The following is a 20917-nucleotide window of genomic DNA, read 5'->3' on the forward strand; positions in this document are numbered from 1 at the left end:
TGTTAATATTAGAAGAGGCATTTGTCTTCAACTACTGTAATGGGAAAATGAAAACCCATCTTAATTAAGCATGAGTAAGTCTTAATATAAGGTTACCAAATAAAAAAGCAAGTCTAAATATAAAGGACCCACAAGTACGGGTGTAAATGGAAAATTGAAATCCGTTTCTGAATTTGTATCCACATCTGTTTAGGAGTATCCGAATCCGTCCTATTATTAATAGGATACGGATATCTTACCGATTATTATCTGCACGATTAAATTATCTAATTAAGTTATTTATTTTTCTTATTTATATACTTTCTTTACCTGAAATATGTGACTATTTTCTAGTAAAATAGCTTCCAAATTACTAAATTCTAAATTTCAAACCTAGTCCTCACAAATAAAATGGTATGATGTAAACAAGTAGTCGAAAACTTGTATTCAAACCCATTTAGAAGAGTCTACTTAAGAAAATAACTATTTGATTATCATCCGAGTCCGACTGAAAATTGATATATAGAATATTATCTAAATTCGACCAAATATAATAGGATGCGGATATGGTATTATCACTATCCGATCTGAATCCGGACCGTTTACATCCCTATCTACAAGCCATCCCGTATACATACTTCAGAGTCCCTCCCTTAGGGTAAATTTTATCATGTGCCTAAATCCATCATTGATGAGACTTGTAAAAAGATGTGAGAAATCAGAAATGAGAAATCATTCCAATCCTTTAACAATGTGACCTTAACAAGTTAACATGCAAAAAGCTTGAGCTGTGGGCATGTTCTCCTTCTCCCTAGGCAAAGACAAGTTCAATCAATCCCCTCCCTGCTCATGAATACATATAGAGCCATTACTAGTGCAAAAAGAAAGAACCAAACCAACTTATTATTATTATGGGGACCCTATTATGATCATGACTCAACATGGGCGTTTAATGAAGCAGCATTTTGTATGAATATGAATATAAGAGAGAGAGAGAGATGAAATTTTAAGCTTGCAGCAGATGGAGTGCCCATTTGAAGGGAGCATAATACCATATGGTCCCCAAAAAAACGCGTATTTTATCTCCAACATCCCAACATGACCACCAAGTACCACGACCACTCTTTAACTATTTCTTTCATGAGAGAGAGGCAATGAAGGTGACTGACTTTCTCAAAACAAAAGTTGATTCATGCAAGGGTCGTAGAAGATTTTTTTTCTTTCGTTCTTTCTTTTAACTCTTCTACCACATATTTAAGACGATAATTATTCACTTCTAGTTTACCTTATTAGTGTTCCAAGCATATCTCTTTCTAAATATACATAATGGAAGGATGTGAAGAATGCATAATCCTCTCCTCTACCTTTGCTGGTGAAATTTTTGTTATTTAACTAAGTTTTTTTTATCATATATAAAATAATATTTTCATTAGGGAATAGAATCTAGAAGGACAAGAAGAGAGAGAGAGAGAGTGAAGGGTTGGTGCCTGTGGGTGTTAAAAAGATAAAGCATAATAGGCCAATCAAATAGGTTAAGAAGCCCTTGACTTTGAAGTTTCAAATAATTTTGTGAATGTTTATGAGAATGAAAGGAAATGTGGCCATTTCTACTTGTTCTCTCATGAACCCATGACTTTGAATTTCAAAACCCATGTCCCCTCTCTTTCTCTCTCTCTCTCTAGAAAGTTAAGAAACATAGAAAAGTACTACGAGTTAGATTCAAATTGCCTAGCAGAGACTGCGTGTGAGACTATGAGTCTCAGTACTATAGTCTTCCGTGAAGTTGGCAGAAGTGATATCATTGTGGCAAAAGAGAGAGAGAGACGTCATTATTAATGGTTCTTTGTCTTTGGAGCTTTTGTCCAAGTTTATAGGGCCCCACAGTCTTCCCTATTAGATTCCATTTTGTGAAAAACCAAAAACAACTCAGAACCCTTCAGCAGCTCAATTTGCTTTCCATCTCTAAAAGTGATTCTACTGTCTTCTCTCTTTGGTTTGTGCTGGCTGGACCAGCCTACCAATTCCACAACAAATAAGCTCATCACTTCATCAACAGCAGCATGGATCAAAAATCACATAATACAGATAGCTAGCCATCTATAGATAGATAGAGATAGATATATATAGAATGAGGTGGTCCAATCACAGCAGTGGGTTGGGAAGATAGGTGACCTGGAAGTCCTATATATAGAGAAGTTTGCAAATATGATTAAACCTCTTTGGAGTCAAATTTGGGCCACCAATTGAGCCCAAAGAAGGCCTTTTATACATATGGGTTGGGCCCTTCCTTAGCTAGCTAGCCAGCCAGCTTCATGACCAGCCAAAATTGACCATGGAACAAAGTTGATAGTGAAGCTCCAGCTTTATATAATTTCTTAAAAGCTGTTGATTGTCAATCATCCATCAAAGAAAAAGAAAAAAAGAAGGGGATGTGATGGGAATTTAAATATGATTAATGAAATTATGCTAAAAAGATTAATAATGTGATTAGAATAATTGTAATGTTAAGATAATGTTTGTGTGGAGAATAATGCAACTAATCCTCTCGCAATCAATTCTCAATCCTCACAGATCCTCCATCCGTGACTTTTGATACATAATTGAATATGTCAAATTCCGACATAAATTTCTTTTCTTTTCTTTCTTTCTTTCTTTTTTATGTAATGTCGAAGGACACCGACGAAGGGTCAACAAGGGCCCCACGGAACCACACTTCTTGGAAAGCAATTAAACTAGTACGTACTAATCTTGTGTCTTAGAAGTTAAGAAACGCTTTATCCATTCACCAAGTCCCAAAGAACTCTGCAAAGAAATTGATCACCTGAAATGTAATCCGTCTCCACATTAAAGGTAAAATTAGCATTCATATAAATTTTTTATGAAGCACTACAATAGGAAAAAATGTACGTCGGTATTGTTCTTTTTCATAGCAAACTCCTTATAACGCGCTATGATACGCTTCATCCAATCATGAGAGCTAAGGGTTCTCTCTTTTTTTTTCTTTTTTTTTCTTTGTTTCATGAACTTGATAGTGTTGGATGTGATACCTTTTACGTGTCAAGCTGTCAAGGTATATGTTGTAGTGGTTCATATCACAGAGACTAGTACGCCATAGAGGATTTCTTTCTTTTCTCTCGTCAACATAAGAATAGTCAGATATGCACCGTGATTTGTTTATTTATTTACTGTATCATATAATTCATTTATTTTTTTGTAAAAACAAAAATCATTCAAAAGAAGAGCTATTACAAACAATGGCATCTGTTTTACGACTACTCAAAAGCCAAGGCCTATGCCAAACTTCAAGAAGCTCCACCGAAAGGCAAATTTGGACAAAAAAGTTGCCAAAGAATTGGATTTCCTTAGTATAAAATTAAACACAAGTGATTCAAATGCATTCTTCAAATGCATTCTTGGAGGTGAAGAACGTCCAAGAAAATCAGTTCATATGCAAATTCGGACAAATAGATGAATTAACATGTTGAACCACCTCGTCTGAATCAGATTCAACAATAAAATGTTGAGCCTCTATGATTCATTTTGATTGGATAAATTAATTTCACATGTGACTAAAGAATCAATATATTATTTTCTATTTTTATTAATAGATTTAATGTGGGCCATACCTAGTAATATAATATCAAGTGAAAATATTTCACTAGATATAGAAAATAATAATAATAATAATATTTCTTTCTTTCTTTCTTTCAGATATTTATCGATCCATACATTTTTGTATTTCTACTATTTGTCTCTAGGGGTGCTGCTGTCCTTATCAAGAATTAAAGGATAAGGTCTTTTTTGCGGTTTGTAAAGATTCCCTCCATGTTAAGGATGTGTTGACGTGTCATGGGCCCACTTGGTAAGTTCAAGGAAACAGGTGTGGGCCCCCACTGGAGTGGAAGAGGTTTTGAACCCTGCAACGCACGTAACGACGCCATATAAGACATCCCTTCCGCTGACCTGTCCACATGCATTTCATGCAGCCCAATTCCTACATGATTATTCTCTTTCTCTACTTTGGGTTTTTGTTTTTTGTTTTTTGTTTTTTTTTTTTTAATATTAACCAAATTTCCATTCTTTTGAAAATTCTATTTTTATTTTAATCATTTGAGCTTAGCATTATCTATGGCAATTTTCCACCTTTTTTTTTTTTTAATATTATCAAATCATTTTTCTACCTAATTTTTACATTTTATGAGATTAAATTATGTATTGTTGGTCTAAAAGAAATTTTTTGATGTGATTTTTTTTTATAATTTGAATATTCTTTGTAGTTGAAGTGCACTTTATATGAGAATTAATATTAATACATATTTAATTAATTAACAAAAGATTCTCCTTTCTAGACGACCAAAACTGACCGTTTCTATCTTAGAGCTATCTTAGAGCATGATCCGTGCATCTCTCTTTCGGTTCAATCTATAAAAAGCACGAGGTGATTTTCTAACGAGGAGAGAGATCGATGTAAATGAATGTGTCAAAGTCACATTTCTAGATTTTTTATTCCCTGTTTATTGATCATCTCCCATCATTACAAGCTGCAATGAAAACCCTAATCCTAAGACTCTGCATCTCCTTCCACTGTCGTTAGTTTTGCTTCCACTTTGAAATTTAATAACCAATCACCAAATCAATCTTTTTTTCTAAACCAAGAAGAAAAACCCTCCATGGCCATTTATATAATACTACTTGCATAGTCCATTTGCATTTTAGTATATTAGTGTCAATTCAAAACAAGTCATATTCTTCAACAACCTAAAGCACCCACCTAGCACCCTTTGTTTCATGTTTCTCTAAGTAATAATTAAACAAGAAAACTATCTTTCTAGATTTAAGAATATATGTTCTTATTCTATATCAAATATTAAGTACAGCCGACACAAAGAATGTATAAATTGGGTATCATAGAATTTCCTAACATATATTAAGCAAGAGATAACATTCCTGAGTATTTCCAAAAACGAAAATACATGAAATTTCCATGTCTGCAACATGTGATTTGTCTGCTAAGCCCATGTGAATGATTGTGATGAAGGATGTGTAAATGGAAAGAGAAGGCAATGCGGGGCCAAGATCTTGCTGTTGATTTCTCTTGGAAGGAAGCAGAGAAGTGCAGAGAGACCATAGCAAGTAATACTCAAAGCTGAAATCTCTCAGAGGGTGTTGGAATATTTGTTAAGAGGAATCCACATAATAAGAAAATGCTTTCTTTTCCTAGTTGGGTTCTAAAAGAGAACTTGCTTTCTAAGTTACTGATTGATGTCTGAGAGATTAAAAAGCAAATGGCACCAGAAGGGTTCACGGGACAATAACCCCAGAGACAGACATGAAAGATTCCTCCTACGATGAGAGAGTCACATCAAGGGAAGACCCATCTGAAAGGAAAGAAGATTTTAGAGACTGTACAAATCTACAGCTGATACAGGAAATATTTTGATAATGGAATCATTTTTATCTCAACATGACAAGCCAACTAACAGCTTTCTCTCTCACTGTCCATTGTTCTGTGGACATGAAAATTCCCACCTGGAAATCACTGTTATATCTGTCTCATGAATGTAAATTCAGTTAAATCACAACCCCACCATTGTGTTGAAGCTAGTGAGATGGACAGAGACTTGAGAGTATGTTTGTGACCATAAAACAATACTTGAGCAAAAATTTACTGGGAGACAGATAAGACTGGGTGATTCCAGATTTGCCTGTACTTCAGAACCATGATCCTGATTATTGAAAGAGGAAGAATAATCTCTGCAGAGTCAAGATCCTGATATTATTGAAGGAGGAAAAGTAATCTCTGCAAATCTGTGTGTGTGTGCATGTGTAGTTTGGCCCACTTAGTAGGTTGTCCCATGAACAACTGGTGCATATCCATACTGAAAATATTTGCTAGATTTAGAATGAAAGAGAGATTCTTAGCTTCTCTCATATATACTTTAATCTTCACTGTTCACTGCAATGATTCTAGTATGGCTACAGCTTCTTCCTACCCTAAAGTTATCATTTTCAGCTTTCTGCTATAACATGTCATTGCATGTGCTTCTGATATATTTAAACCCTAAATTCTAGCACCCTAGTCCCTCCCAAAAGGGAAAAAGAAAAGGGGGGGGGGGGGGAATCGATTTCACATTCTTAGATGATAAAAATAGTTGTCTTATTGACCATATGCATTCCATGAATGCGCACCAAACACAACCTTAAGAACATTCCTGTATGAGAAAAAGAACAACCAACATATTCTTCATATCCAAAGGTTCAAGTGAAGATCACAATAGTCTTACGGCTAGACATTGAACAACAACCAACCATAGTTACACCAAGCAAGATTCATAAATAATAATAAAAAAAATGACTTTAGTTAGAACCCTAGTTTTTTAGGCCATTATAATTACCCTCTCCCTTGAATCCTTAAAACAATACCAGTGAAAAAGAGTGCTTGAAATTGATTATATGGACCCCTACCAGCATTGGTAACCTTAGATCTAACATCTCAGGACCTTAGGAAGCACAAATATTCTCATGGCTCCACTTCTGTTTGGTGCTTTAACTGATTTTTTTTACTTTTTTCCCTAGATCTTAGGAACTTAGGCACTAAATATTTTATAGCACTGCATCCACTCGCTTTTGGTACTTGTGGCGAATATAATGCCTTTTCAGGCTGACTCAGAGAGAAATCTGGGCCCGTAACAAGGCCCAGGGCTACCTGTTTAGACGAACTTACTTTTCAAATGAGCTTCCAGGTATGACCCTGATGGCCCAGAATGTACACCAAGGGACAACCCACTCAGAAAAAAATATACCTTTCATTGTGAGAAGATACAAAGCTTTGATATTTGACAACATAAAATGAATTCTTGCAATTTTTGGTTCCAGGCTTCTTTATCTGACCCAGAGCAATGGACTTCTCTTTCCATTTTGTATGTTCTGTTGCTGATCAACTCCACCACTTACAAGCTTTACCGTTGCTACACCTCCTTGATAGAATCCTCAACAGAATGTTCAGAAAACAGGCTTCCCTCTGTATCAGCTTGTTAAGGGCTGGAAATGGTGAGGCTACCAAAATCCAGGTAACCAACAAAGCCACTGTGAGCTCAAGGACACACGAAAGCATTGCTACATGAGTGAAATAGCGTCAATTTTAGCAAAAATGTGTCAAGCTACTGGATATCAGTTCTAAGGATGCTAACAAAGAGCACATCCACTAAAACACAGATTTTAAATAACAATCACATGATTAATCTCAAGCAATAGGGATTGTGGGCTCCCCTAAGTTCACAAAAGCCTCAGCACGGGCCAAGCGTGCCGTTGCTGAATCCCATGACACGAGGTTGTTCATGAATGTGTTCACATATTTCCCTTTGTCGTCCTGTTCAAAGAACTTCAACAATTAGAAAGACTTTATTTCTTAAAACACATGATTCCCCCTCTCTTTACCCTGCTAAAATATTATGAAGAAACTAACAATTACAGAATTGGTATAGCAGAGGTATATTCCAATGAGATAATTCAGCAAGAGAATTCTTATAACAAAATTGCATGAGAGCATAATTATTAGGGGGAAGAATGATCTAAGGACCCAAGCTTCCGTACTCAGAAAAAGTAAGTGAAAAAGGTCAAGTCTCTCATCATTGGTATCATTGTCAATACTCAATAGCTAGAACGATATATACAGCCTCATATTTATGGAAACAAACATCATCTGAGAAGCCAAGTTCCCATCCTCAAAAAGAGGGAAGCATGCCAAGCTTGCATTGCCATTATTAGAATTATAATTGTCATCGCTAAGAGCTAGTACTTAGCAGTAAATAATTTATAAGGATACTCACATTTCAAAGGACAACTAAAATACAACAAAACTAACTTAACATACCTTGTAATCCAGGTAATAAGAATGCTGCAAGATTTCAAGGAATTGAACATTTTTAGTAATTTTGTAACTAAAAAGCATTCCAAGCGAAACTAAAAATTTGATGACTTACCTCCCACATATCCAAATTGATAATGGGCTGCAAACACACACATACACAAAGTTAAAGCACCTCTAGGAGAAATATGAACAGAAAGAATCAAACAGGAACCAGAGGTTGGCATACAATGTCACCCCAAACTAGTGGGTTGATGCCATTTGATGTTTTAACCACTGCAAGTCTTTTCTCCTTGGACTTCACTGTTGCAACCAAAACATGAAGAGCATAAGCAATTAACCTCATGAGAGAAAGGGGGGGAGGGGAGAGAGAGAGAGAATTGCAAAATCTCACACGTTCCTTTAGAGGTGTATGGTCCACAAATTAACTCAAGATTAGTTCCAGTCATAAACAAGTGAGCAATAGCAGTAAAGATGGCTTTCCCAACCCATGAAATATATGAACTTCCACAGGTGGGGGACTTAATTATTTACAAATCCCGGGGGGCAAGATAAAACTTTTCCGATAAACATAAATCAAGGACAACTCATTGTGGAAAAACTGATATAATATGAGGCATCACAAGGTGACAAACCAACACCTAGGCATCAAAGGGGATACCAACATGTTCAAGACAATGCCAAGGCAGTAAGCTTTCTTGCATCAAACAAGGTTTGCTGTCACCTTGGACCCGAGAATATGCCTGGATGATTGGTGCATGCCATACCCAATCCAGAACTGCTCATTAACACCTCACATGTAACAAGAGAAATCTGAGATTTTCCCAAATTTCAAGGCCAGAAAATGAGTCCTCTTTGCCTCATTCAATTCTCCTATTTGCCCTCGTACTTTCTCTTATTTCTAATTTTCATATTAATTATTCTTCCAAATTTAGTAGTAAGCATTCCAGGGCCCCTATCTCATTGTTTTCTTCTTTTATTATCTTTTAAAAGAAACACTATCACAATTCAGTTCCTGCCTCTATTTTCAACCTACTAGTTCTGTTGTTCCATGGGTCAAAATAGCAGTTTCAATTTCAAATTCTAGGTCAAGGTTGGATTACAGATCTGTATAATGGGGTACCCTACAAATAAGAGAAACTGAAATTCAAGAGACTAACTATTTCAAGTAGTAGGAGGTACTTACATACGAGCCAAATCCAGCCAGAACCAAAAAGTGTGAGGGCTGCATTTATAAATTTCTCCCTGAAATTGGTAAAAGAACCAAAATCCTTCTCAATCTGCTGAAGAAAACCATCTCTTGGCATGTTGCCACCACTAGGCTGCATAGATTCCCAGAAAAAATCATGGTTCCAGACCTGCAACCAAAGGTTTGAAAATTAAGTTATGGAAAAGACCAGGCACTATGCACCTGATCCAGAGTTCAAATTTACCTTTATTTGAACCAAGAGGGGAAGAAAAAAAAAGAGGGACCACAGTTGTAGGACATTGGACCAAATTCTGAACAGGCTACACGCAAAGTATGGAAAGTACACCAAGACCAGAAGACATCCTTTGGGTAAAGCAAAGACACTCGTATGGACTAGTAACAACATTACGTCCACGGAAAGCCAGTTGCAAGATTGTTTCTTGGACCTTTTAAGTAACCAATATAAGGAAATAGTGAGATACAATTTTCATTGAATGGTTGGACTCATGTATTTAGTGTTCTATTTTTCACCCCCTACTGAATCAGCCACAGGAAGCTCATATGACATTAAATAACCATCCTTGATGGTGTAAGATTTCACTTCTTTGTAAAGCCTTCTAAAACACAGATTGAACTAAGTAAATAAAGAATACAACAATTGCACATATCAGGCATGTGTTACATCTCATTTGAAAAAGACCTTCTGTGGACAAAATTCACTTGGCCAATTTAAAATGAACTGATAATGTTTAAGCATACCTGCACTGCATTGTTAAACTCTGGTAAAGGATTTCCACTGTTGTATGTTACTTTGACTAGTTCATCCAAAGTGTACCCATATAATAATTTGTTACTCTTAATCTGCTTGTTCAAACCTTCCACATAATCACGATGATGAGCTCCCCAATGTATTTCCAGCATCTTCTGGCTCAAATATGGTTCCAATGCATCCTGAAATTACAGGGGAAAGGGGAAAAAAACAATACATATAGGAAAATGATAAATAATGGAATCAACTCTGCAATAAAAATTGAAAATGAGGAAGATGCAGAACAAGGAAAATCAACAACAGGTGTAACCAAACATTGGGTTTTAATGCAAAAATGGCACCTAACCTTAAATGAGTTGAACAAAGAGATCTGGATCTCCAAAATAAGAAATCAAAATGAGAAAAATTGCTAAGAAATCCTCATGTGGAGGATTCTCATCCAATCAGGAAAAGGTTTAAGGCATTCTTGCACCAGATCACCTTCAGTAAATCCTCCTTATACATTCTCCTGAATTTTACCCACCATTTCTCTATTGCCATTCCGATAAAAATAATTGAAAGAAAATGCATAAATTTGTGACTTACAAGTTTATATGGAGGGGTTGTCAGGCCAAAGAAAGCCAGAGTCTTTAAAGCCCTTTGGGACCCATTAAATTGTCCTTTCTTCTGCAGACACCAAATAACAAAAAGGGATAAGCAGAGGATCAATGAATGAGTAAACATAATAAATTAAGTTATAGAAGCAGCTTCTGCTTAAGAAATTAATAACACCATGGCACACCTGCATACATATGACCCAAAAGCTCCCAACCGAATGAAGTTGATTGAGAGACCCCACAGAGTATGAGCATTTTCTAATGATATAACTAGACAAGTTTCTCCCAAAAAGGAAGTAAAAATTTTCTTCATTCTCTAGATTCCAGCAAACCAAATTGTTAACTATATGGATTATCAGGGCAATACTACACTGCAATTATAATTCTCATTAGAAATTCCAGTTCCACATCTTATGTTTGGTCAGACAACTAATTGACATATCCCAATGTCAGTTTAACTGGTCACATTTGCATAAACATCACCCATATTTTATTTGAAACAGCTGTTACCTTTAAAAATTGGAGTCCGCACTAAATGTAGGACTCAAGCAAAAACTTCACTCATCAATACTGTTGGAAATTGAGGACAATACTATTCTATTGGTTTGACCCAACCACTGGAGCAGTGTAAGCCAAGGGAAAGAAGAAAAGCTACATGTTAGACTGCCTATTTAGAAACTTGAATTTGTGGTCTCTTAGAAGTCAAACATCAGAATTTAGTTTTGTTTCTCCCTTTCCTTTTACAATTTGAGTAGTTAAGTCAAGTCCTAAAACTGAATTTAAAAGTCTCAGTTTCTTCATTAGTTTATAATATCAATTTGAAGTCCTACTAGGAGTTAAAATAGTCAGGGTGTCAAATGTATTCAATCTTCATTTTAATATTCTGATTATTCTGATTCCTAGTTGGAAAATAAGGAGCAAGCTTATATTGATTTCTGTAAAATATGTCTGCTGCCAATGGGCTTCAACAGTTCTGTGAACAAGACTTTCTGCTTTCTACCATATTTTCTGTCTGGATTCATCGTTAGCTTTGGTAGATTAGCAAGTTTTGTCAGTGAAATTCAAGAACCCTATTTTCACAGATGAATTCCAGTTATACTTATCCCCTTCTGTTTTCCTCTTATTTTGGTGCATTGTTCTATTTGGGAGGTCAGTTTCTCATTATGTTATCCCTTGCAAACCCTTAACCTCAATTTTCATTACAGTATCTACGTTACCCCACTCCCAATAATCCAAACAGCTAGAAATAACTATGAATTAAATTAGGGTTTACAGGGACCCAAACCATCTTTAGCTATAATGCCCATGGACTCCTGGTTGTTTTGACTCTAAGAATCTAAATTCAGCATTAAAGAGACAGGATCCTACCATGCAGAAATGAAAAAAACTCTGTCTCTCCTAGAAGAGAGGATGAGAATAATAAAATGTGATCCAAAAATGACATCAAGATGCCACCATCAAAGGACTTTTTGTGTGCTCCATTTCTAATCACAGAAGCACACAGACAGTATCTGAACATTTCCAGAGGCAACTCTTTCTACTCCAGAGAAATTGAAAAATGCAGATACATATGCAGCACCCAGAACATAAAATAACTATCTTTATTCTGTTTAAAGATTCTAGTAACTCGTTTTATTGCTAACCCATTTAGAAAACCCTCTCAACCCACTCCACTGAGCAAGTTTGTATCTTAATCACCAGTCTGCTGCAGTCCCACATAATGTTGACAAACACATTATACGTCCACTGTTAACGCCTTAACTTCATTATAAAGAAACTAAAAGCTTCATAATAAATGTAAAGATTACCATTCTTGTCCAAGTATTTCGCCTTAAATGAGAACAAGACTAGAATTTTCATTCTAATCACTCAAAGCGGTGTTGAAAGCAAGGGTTTCATAGAGGTTCAACACCAGGATTTTCAATGTACAAGAATACGCCGCCAAATTTTTCACTATTCTCCATCAAGAAAATTTCCATCCGGTTTACAGAAAAGATAGAAACGATACAAACATGACCATGGTTCACCGAAGAAAAAAACACTAAAATGTCCATGTGTAAAGACCCAGAAAACCAAAACTTCAAACATATCCATCAACAACGTTTTAAATCAGAATCCATTTAAGGTCGATTACGAAACTAGAGCAACTTAAGAAACAGTGAGAAAAAACAGAAAGAGACAACACTAAACAAAAGAAATTACCAAATATTGAAGCTTGGGGATCTTGAATGGCCTGCAAAAGTCGCTTGCTAGAAGATGAGAGTTAGCAGGAAAAGTTGAATTACAACAGAAAGTCATTTCTGCTCTCCTTCAAAAGGAATTAAAACACATTGCTGCACTAGTATTAGTAGTTAATCTGCAACTTGTTTGAATCGAAAGGGCAGAGATTTATGCAGTTATGCAACAAAGAGAGCTTTCTTCAGTGGATTGGGAAGAGAAGTGAAGAGAGAAAGAGAGGGAACTGATCGTTTTAGATTTTGTTGCACCGAATTCGAGTCTAAAAGATAATGCCTAAAACGACGATCTGTGACTCGAATCGCCTTAGAACGTTAAAAATTTAACTCAGTTGCATTTGGACCTCTATGGGCCTCAATGGACATAAGTATGCTAATGTTCCAATCAATGTAGTTGGCATTGATTATGGGCTTTGCTAATTCTTGGCCCATCAATTTCTTACTTCATATTGCATTAATATTTATTAGTTTAATAATTTGAAAAATAAATTATTAAAAAGAAAGCGATTAACCCTCTCAGGCAAAGTTTGGATCCAAGAGTAGAGGATTGTGCTCCCTTCACACACACCCATCATATATTTAGGAGGGGGCCCACTTTTGAGTACTAACAAGGGAGACCGAAGGTGAGGGTCCCTCCTAAATATGTTGTCGAAGAGTGTAAGGAGAGCGCAGTCCTCCCATGCAGAATGGTGCGGGTCTTAAGGTATTTGTGTTTTGCTTTATGTTATAATATAGGCATCAGATCAGTTACGATCTAATATTAATAACACATCAATGGTTTTTTCATATTCACTAGAGGTGGGTCGACAATCATCTTGCCTCTTTTGTTTTTTATCTTTTGAAATTGAGATTCACTTATGTATACCTTTTTTTGGGGAGAAAGCTTATGTGTACCTTGACTATATTTTACGAGGATAGCTTCTACATATAAGATAGGGCTTACCCCTGGCCTCAAGTGGGTTCACACTGTTGATCTCATACTATGAAACATTGGTCTTTTTGCCATCTAAACAGCTCCCGAGATTGATTTTGCCGGTCTTTTTTATACAATTGTAGGTGGTATAATATGCTAGGTGATTTTAAAGTTTTTGGACTTATGTAGGATAAGGAATCGAAGTTTGAATTTAAAAAATATATAGAAAACGAAAGAAGAACAAGAAAATATCTAGAACTACTAAATAAAACCTTTATCTTAAAACATCTTAGATTGATGCAATCAATTCAATTCTACTTATATTTAATAGAAATCATATTAAATATGTTCAGTATAAATAAGTAACAATGCAAGCACTTTTTTGTAATAAATATGGGTCCAAAAACATCTGCTGAGTTCAGCGAGATCAGATGCAATAAATTTTACAGGTCCTTCACCCATAACTAGCAGAATTTGGGACCCAAAAGTGCAAATTTCTGTTGGGAAACTGTATAGAAAGCAGAGCCAAAAGCTGTCAGTATTCATGTGGGTCATTGAAAATTGCTAAGAATGTGATAAGAAAATTAGAAAATTTCTCAATTTGAAGCCAAAAGCTGCACATAAGCTTATCTTTCACATTAGGTAAAGAAGTTATATCATCACTGTGAAATGAACAAGGATAGAAAACATCACAGATCTCTCTTCCCATTGAAATAGGTCCCAAAACAGTAAGCTTGCCTTTCACATTAGAGAAACTCATTAATTAAGACCCTAAAGAAACTGATGTAATCTGTAGAGAGCTATAGGATTATTAATTAAGGCTATTAAACGAATCCTAGATAACGACTTGTTTTGATTGCAGAGATCTCTTAATTTGCACCCAAAGATGAAAACCCACTCACGGACAACCCATAATAAATGAATAATAAATTAAGAAGACAGCAGAAATAGAAGCATTTTGATTACAACCATCAAGCTTAATTATACTTAAAAAAAGCACGTACAGAGCTTCAGAGGCGAGACTTGCCGAGTAAAGTTTCTTCCATAGGTTTTTCAACTGGGTTCTGTGGCTTCTGTTTCCTGCTTTGATGGGTTCTCTGTGTTGTTGTTGTTGTCACTGGATTAGAAAAGCTCTTGGCCATAGCTCTCAGTTGTTTTTTCTCAATCTTCCCTGTTGCCGTCTTTGGAAGCTCATCAATGATCACAACCTTCTTAGGAACCATAAAACCAGGGAGATGATTCTTACAAAATGAGATAATTTCATCTTCCTTCACTTCTCCCTCTTCTCCTTTCTTGAGTGTTATGAAAGCACAAGGTGTCTCTCCCCAGTGTGTATGTGGCATTGCAACCAGTGCAGCTTCCAACACTCGTGGGTGCTCATATAAAACAGATTCTACTTCAATACTGCTGATGTTTTCACCACCAGAGATGATTACATCCTTTGATCTGTCCTTGATTTCTACATACCCATCTGGGTGAATCACACCCACATCACCTGTGAGAAACCATCCATCTTTGAAGACTTCAGCAGTGGCTCTTGGATCCTTGAAGTAACCCTTCATGATACTGCTTCCACGCAGAACAATCTCTCCCATGGATTTCCCATCTCGTCGAACACTAGCCATGGTTTTCAATTCTTTCACATCTGCATCAGCTAAACTCAGAACACTGATGCCTTGCCTGGCTTTCAGCTTTGCTTTTTCTCGACAAGTTAGCTGATCCCATTGAGCTTGCCATTCACACACTAAAGCCGGGCCAGTGGCCTCTGTCAGCCCATAAGCATGTGTCACATTAAATCCTAGTTTTTCAATCTTCTCCACCAGTCTAGCAGGTGGTGGTGCTCCACCAGTGAGTATCTTCACAGGAGAGGGAAGCTGCTCCGCCGGGCTTGCTGCCTCTAGAAGAATGTTGAACACAATTGGTGCACAACACATGTGTGTCACCTTGTGTTCAGCAATGGCCTGGTATATGGTGGCGGCGCTGGTGCTCCTAATACACACGTTGGTGCCACCACGAGCTGCTACACCCCATGTGAATGTCCAGCCATTACAGTGAAACATGGGCAGCGACCATAGATATACTGGCTTGTTTTTCACATTCCATTGTTGTAGAAGGCTCATGGTACTAAGAAATGAACCTCTGTGGCTGTACACAACTCCCTTGGGCTCCGATGTCGTGCCAGAAGTGTAATTCAGCGCGATCGGATCCCATTCATCGTCGAGCATGTGTGGTGTGTATTGAGAATCACCTCTGTAGATCAGTTGCTCATATTCCAGCTTTCCAAGGCCAATTCCAGTAGGGGAATCGATATCATCGATGATGACCACTACAGGCAAAGAGCTGGAAACAAGTAGCTCAAGTGCATGACATGCCAATGGCATATACTGATAATCAACAAAGAAGATCTTGGCCTCAGAATGCTTGAGAATTGTTGTAATCCTCTTTGCATCTAGCCTTGTATTAATGGTGTTGAGGACAGCACCAGCCATGGGGACAGCAAAATGCATCTCATACAAGGCTGGTACGTTTGGTGCCAAGACTGAGACAACATCATTCTTGTTGACGCCAAGGGAGCGGCGGAGAGAGCAGGCAAGGCGAACGCAACGCTGGTATGTTTCTGTCCATGTAAACCTGGTTCCACCATAAATGAGAGAGGTGTGGTTTCCATAAACAGAAGCTGCTCTAGGGAGGAAGGTGATGGGACTAAGTGGTACATAGTTGGCTGCACACTTGGGTAACATATCCATTTCAAAGGGTAGAGGGAGAAGAAGAAGAAGAAGAAGAAGATGGGTTGTTGTAATGGGTTTTTGCAGATAATCTTGGTGGAAGTGATGAAGAGGAAGTGTGAGAATGAGTAGCTTATATAGAGACGAATTAGGACAGAAGGATAATTGTGTGGAAGCTAACATGAAGTTGCAAAGACATTACCAATTACTTTGAACATAGATTAATTCTTGACACTTGGTTCACATTTTTCATTGGCGAGCTGACCAATTGGTAAACCCACTTAATTAGTTGAATTTTGATATATTCTTGAAGCCCTTCTGCCACTATTATCCACCATTGAGGTTTTTAGGTTAGGAATTTTTATTGGGCATCATCAGAAGGTACATAAATAATGACCAAATATTTGTTGGGTAACCACCTTCCTCATTGCTTCAACCACCACCCTCTTTCGAAATTTAAGGAATACCATGCATCATGGGTCCCACTTTTTTAGTTTTAATTTTTTTCTTCTTCTTATCAGCTTTCTTTCCTCATTTCAAGAAAATAGACTAACAATAACATTTATAAATGTAGTTGTAAGATAAACAATGCCGCCATTGCTGCTGGGCATTTATAGAAAATGTCACTTCAATGTCTTGAAATATAGTGTCGGAAACCTACTACATATATGATATATCTACATTTTATGAAACAAATCCCACCATGTGTTCATGACACCATTTCATAAGTGCCGCTATATTAGTCGCCATGATTTATTTGTGGCATTTGTTACTAAATGCTAGTAGTATTTTTTTATTTATTTGTGACATTTGTCAGTAAGCATTGTTAACATTTTTCATAACTACATATATGTTAGTAGCATTTGTTCAATAACTACATATATTTACTCTATTGTTCGTGTTTTTTTAAGATTAAACGTAGCCTAAATTAAGTCCATCATTATACATATGTATAATAATTAATTCAATAAAAATAAATTAGGTGGCTCATATATTGAGTAATAAAATCTAAGTAATTACCTATCACCTTGGAGATGTCCACATCCCAATGAAGTACTCCTATTGACTAGGTGGAACGCTTATGGGATTTATAGGGTGAGGGGCATTCAATAGACTAGAATATCTTTCCTCTGTCATTTTTTTAGTTCTCTTTTGAATTCATTCCATGAACGGCCTATTCTCATCAAAATAATATGTTGCATCACTTCTAGGATATTATATTTCTCCTGTAAAACGTATTGGATTAGTAAACTCATCAATAACAAATAATTCATAAATAACTATAAATACTTACTTATATTATTAACCATACAATGTGATATCAACATACCTTAAAGATGAAGCTTGATTTATACGGAAAATATATTCCTATTTATAAATTGTATATAATCTATTTGGGTTTCTTTTTTGGCTTTTCATGTATTATAGTTTTCAATTACAATCTATTTTTCAAAATCCAAATCCAACCATCTACTCGATCCCATGTATGTTCCGATAATGCTTTACCGTCTATTAACATTTATTTTTAGCATTCGTATATATAAAATTTATATTTTATATTTATTTACTTGAAAGAAATATTAATTAACTACCTATTATACAACAATTTTTTCAAATTGGACTAGTTTTTATTTAAATAAAGTCACAACACTCAAATGAGTTAAAATGAACAACTACTTGATTATTTTGTCTCGGTTTTTACTTCTATGCAAATGGTGCTAAACAAATAACTTTCCAAAACAATTATAATATACAATAACAATCATAACCGTAATCTTCTTGTTACCGGGTCCTAAACATTTTTTTTTTTTTTTACAAAGGTGCTTCTTTTTGTTTTTATTAATACTAGGGATGGGGATATTAATATGCCTCAGTAAGAATCAAACCCACAACCTCTTCACATGAGAGAGAATAATATATCATATTAACAAGACATGCATGACATAATTTTTATAGATATTTTATTATAATTTTTCTTTCAAAGCATTAATTAATTACGTTTTAACAGTTTAATTAATTGATCGATATACTATTGTTTTTAAGTTTTAGCGTGACATTTCATAATAAATGTTGTTGAAAATATAAGAAATTTTAAGATTTTTAGGACTTTAAATACTAAACATAAAATATGAGTCGTAATACAACTTTTTCATATAGCCACTACTTGGCATATCTACAAGGTCATTTTCATATAAATGCCACTAATTAATTAATTGACATATCTACAACGACATTTTGGTTTAAATGTCGTAAACTAATTTTTTTTGTAGTGGCTCTTTTATATAAATGCTGCCAATTGTCGTATCTATACCGTCATTCCATTAAATGTCGTTACATGTACATCAAAGACGATATGTCTTAAAAAAAGCTACGGTATGTGAATATAATATGACATTTATTACAAATGAAACTATATTACAAGAGAAAATCTCCATGTTTTTGTAGTGCATTTTTTCTCATTTTATTTTTCAGTTTTTGCATATTATTGTGTCTATTGTTGTCTCCATGAAAATGATAGTGCATCGTGCTCTTTTTGGGTATGCAATTGGTTACCTGAAAACATCTATTGTTACCATATGTGCAAATATGTGTTATAAACTTGGAAATCAGCGGGAGTGACAATTTAGGGCACAAATTTCTAGGATTTTGATCTTATTGCTTCAATTTGTAGCTTTATATTAGGGTGAGGGCTATTACATGTACCATAAGGAGTCAAACCTATGACCTCTGCACTAAGAGATACCAACCATTACCGACTGAACAATCCTTTGATGTCCTTCTACCACTATTGTCCACCATTGAGATTTTGAGATTATATCGTCACAAGTACCAAAATACAATATTAGAAGATTAAACCAAAACTAAAATTTTTGTGATTTTGTGAAAGAAAACATAAATGTTGCATCTATTCTACTATTTTTATGGTAAGATCTTAATGTTTGGCAGCAGTGGTAGCAAGGAGTCAATGCAGCAGTGGACCAAAGTTGCAGCTCTTGTATATTTTTCATCCTCCCCCATGTATTTGGTATATCTATTGCTTAGATGGCCTGAAACATTCCAACAGTTCAAACAGAAATATTGTGTTTTGATAAAGGAAAATATAATCATTGAATGCATTCGATCACATAGTGACAAAATTTCAGTTGTTGACAACAGTGGCAAGAAGAAATCCAAGCAATAGAGAATCAAAATCCATGCTTGCTAATATAGTTGTTTCTTCTTTTCATTTCTTTTTAGCAACAACGTTTTACTGGTGGAAGCAATGACAATTGTGTTGTTAATGTCTCAAGAGAATAATTTTTTAAGGACATGATTCTGAGAATGTTGTTCTGAAAAATCATATGAAACTTCAAAGAACATTCACATATGTATCAGATAAACTTCTTTGGGTTTCTTTGTCTATTAAACACTTTCCATTGAGTTGCTTCTCAGCTTCCTTCTCTTTTTCTTCTTTTGATTTTCCATTGACTTGCATGTATAATTTATATTAAGGATTCATATGTGGGATCATTGATCATGGTTGTTGGAATACAAGAATTTCCCCAAAGGAGAACATTTGTGGACCATATGACTATAACTGTCTGGCCTTCCTTTTGGGTTAAATATAAATTTATTCAAAGTTGCAGAAAGAGCTCAAAGCTTCCAAGGCTTCTAGAGCTCAAGCATAAAAAAACTAAGGAGTGGTAATGGGCAAAAGATCCTTTCTATTAAGGACCTACCCAAATAGGGTATAGGGAATTTACTACAGGATGTCTAGTAATATTTGAACCCTTTGATGAAAGGAATAATCGCATCCCCAGGGTATACGTGCACCTTAACTATATGTCAGGCTTTGCCTCTGGTCTTAAAAAGGTTTCAAACTCTTGTCTTCATATTACGAGGGATTGATTTTTGCCAACTGATCGAGGCAATCCTTTGAAGTTGCGGGTTACGTTTTTTAGAATTATTAGCCATTAAGCATTCTTATTATCACTAGATTCTAGCTAAGCACCTCTCAGATGATGTTATGTGTTCATCATAAGGAGAAAAAATAATTTAAAATTAACCATCAAACTCATCTTTACTCATCTCACCTCTCTAAACCCATGAAGTCAATATCAGCAACAAAATAACAAAATGCCACCACCAACTACCCTGGTTTGAAAATTCTTATGGCTTCCTTTCATAGAAACTACACTTGTAGCTTTAAAGCAGTGGAAATCCAGACATAAATTGGTCTTTCAAACAATTAATTGTATGCTTCATGGAATGTCTACTAGAATCGACTAGTCAAGCATTGTTCCACGCGTGACCTTTTCTTTAGAGTTAAAAGTAGCTAGACATTACTTGAGAAATTGTAAGGTGGTGCTGCTGCTGCTTCAAATTAAATTTCTCATTACATCTCAAACACTTTCTCCTTGGAAATCAAAAAGTGGTTGTTGATTGTTCAACCATAACTCATATTTAAGTTTTTTTTTTTTTCAATTTTTTTATTTATAAAAATATTCAAGAAAAAAAATCCTACAAAATTGCCGTTCAATCAGTAATGATATATGGTGCGAAGTGTTGGAAGTAGTGTATATCACTACTATCATCTACTTTACAAAGATAGATGATAACCAGGGAATAGAATCTGATCAAAGTCACTTTTGGACAAGAAAGGAC

The 20917-nt window shown here is 35.6% G+C and overlaps 1 protein-coding gene and 1 pseudogene across 3 annotated transcripts; both read right to left on the minus strand.

Moving 5' to 3' along the window:
* Positions 1-6769: 6769 nt before the first annotated feature.
* FSD3 (Fe superoxide dismutase 3) lies at positions 6770-12913 on the minus strand. 3 transcript variants are annotated; one of them, XM_089140392.1, is made up of 8 exons: positions 12603-12913; positions 10390-10470; positions 9795-9986; positions 9033-9204; positions 8076-8149; positions 7962-7988; positions 7853-7876; positions 6770-7065 (listed from the first exon to the last, which is right to left on the minus strand). In XM_089140392.1, the coding sequence occupies exons 1-8, from the start codon at positions 12696-12698 to the stop codon at positions 7036-7038; spliced, it is 696 nt and encodes a 231-aa protein (XP_088996518.1). In that variant the 5' UTR covers positions 12699-12913; the 3' UTR covers positions 6770-7035. The 3 variants fall into 3 exon arrangements, with proteins under 3 accessions (XP_088996518.1, XP_088996517.1, XP_088996515.1); XM_089140391.1 differs by having other exon boundaries at positions 6770-7095; XM_089140389.1 differs by having other exon boundaries at positions 6770-7348; positions 12603-12912.
* Positions 12914-14039: 1126 nt separating this feature from the next.
* Positions 14040-16481, minus strand: LOC149000866 (trans-cinnamate:CoA ligase, peroxisomal pseudogene; annotated as a pseudogene).
* Positions 16482-20917: the final 4436 nt, after the last annotated feature.

This window comes from Hakea prostrata, chromosome 11 (genome assembly GCF_041222555.1).
Source record: "Hakea prostrata isolate BN-2017 chromosome 11, UWA_Hpros_2, whole genome shotgun sequence".
NCBI classification, from domain to species: Eukaryota; Viridiplantae; Streptophyta; class Magnoliopsida; order Proteales; family Proteaceae; genus Hakea; species Hakea prostrata.

Bases quoted from the DNA above. Each gene is read 5' to 3' on its own strand.
- FSD3 (XM_089140389.1), bottom strand. From the start codon at position 12,698: ATGACTTTCTGTTGTAATTCAACTTTTCCTGCTAACTCTCATCTTCTA. The intron at 9,205-9,794 runs GTATGCTTAAAC...CTTTGGTTGCAG, and splicing joins AGTTTAACAATGCAGTGCAG to GTCTGGAACCATGATTTTTT. The intron at 8,150-9,032 runs GTAAGTACCTCC...TGGTTGCAACAG, and splicing joins TGGCTGGATTTGGCTCGTAT to TGAAGTCCAAGGAGAAAAGA.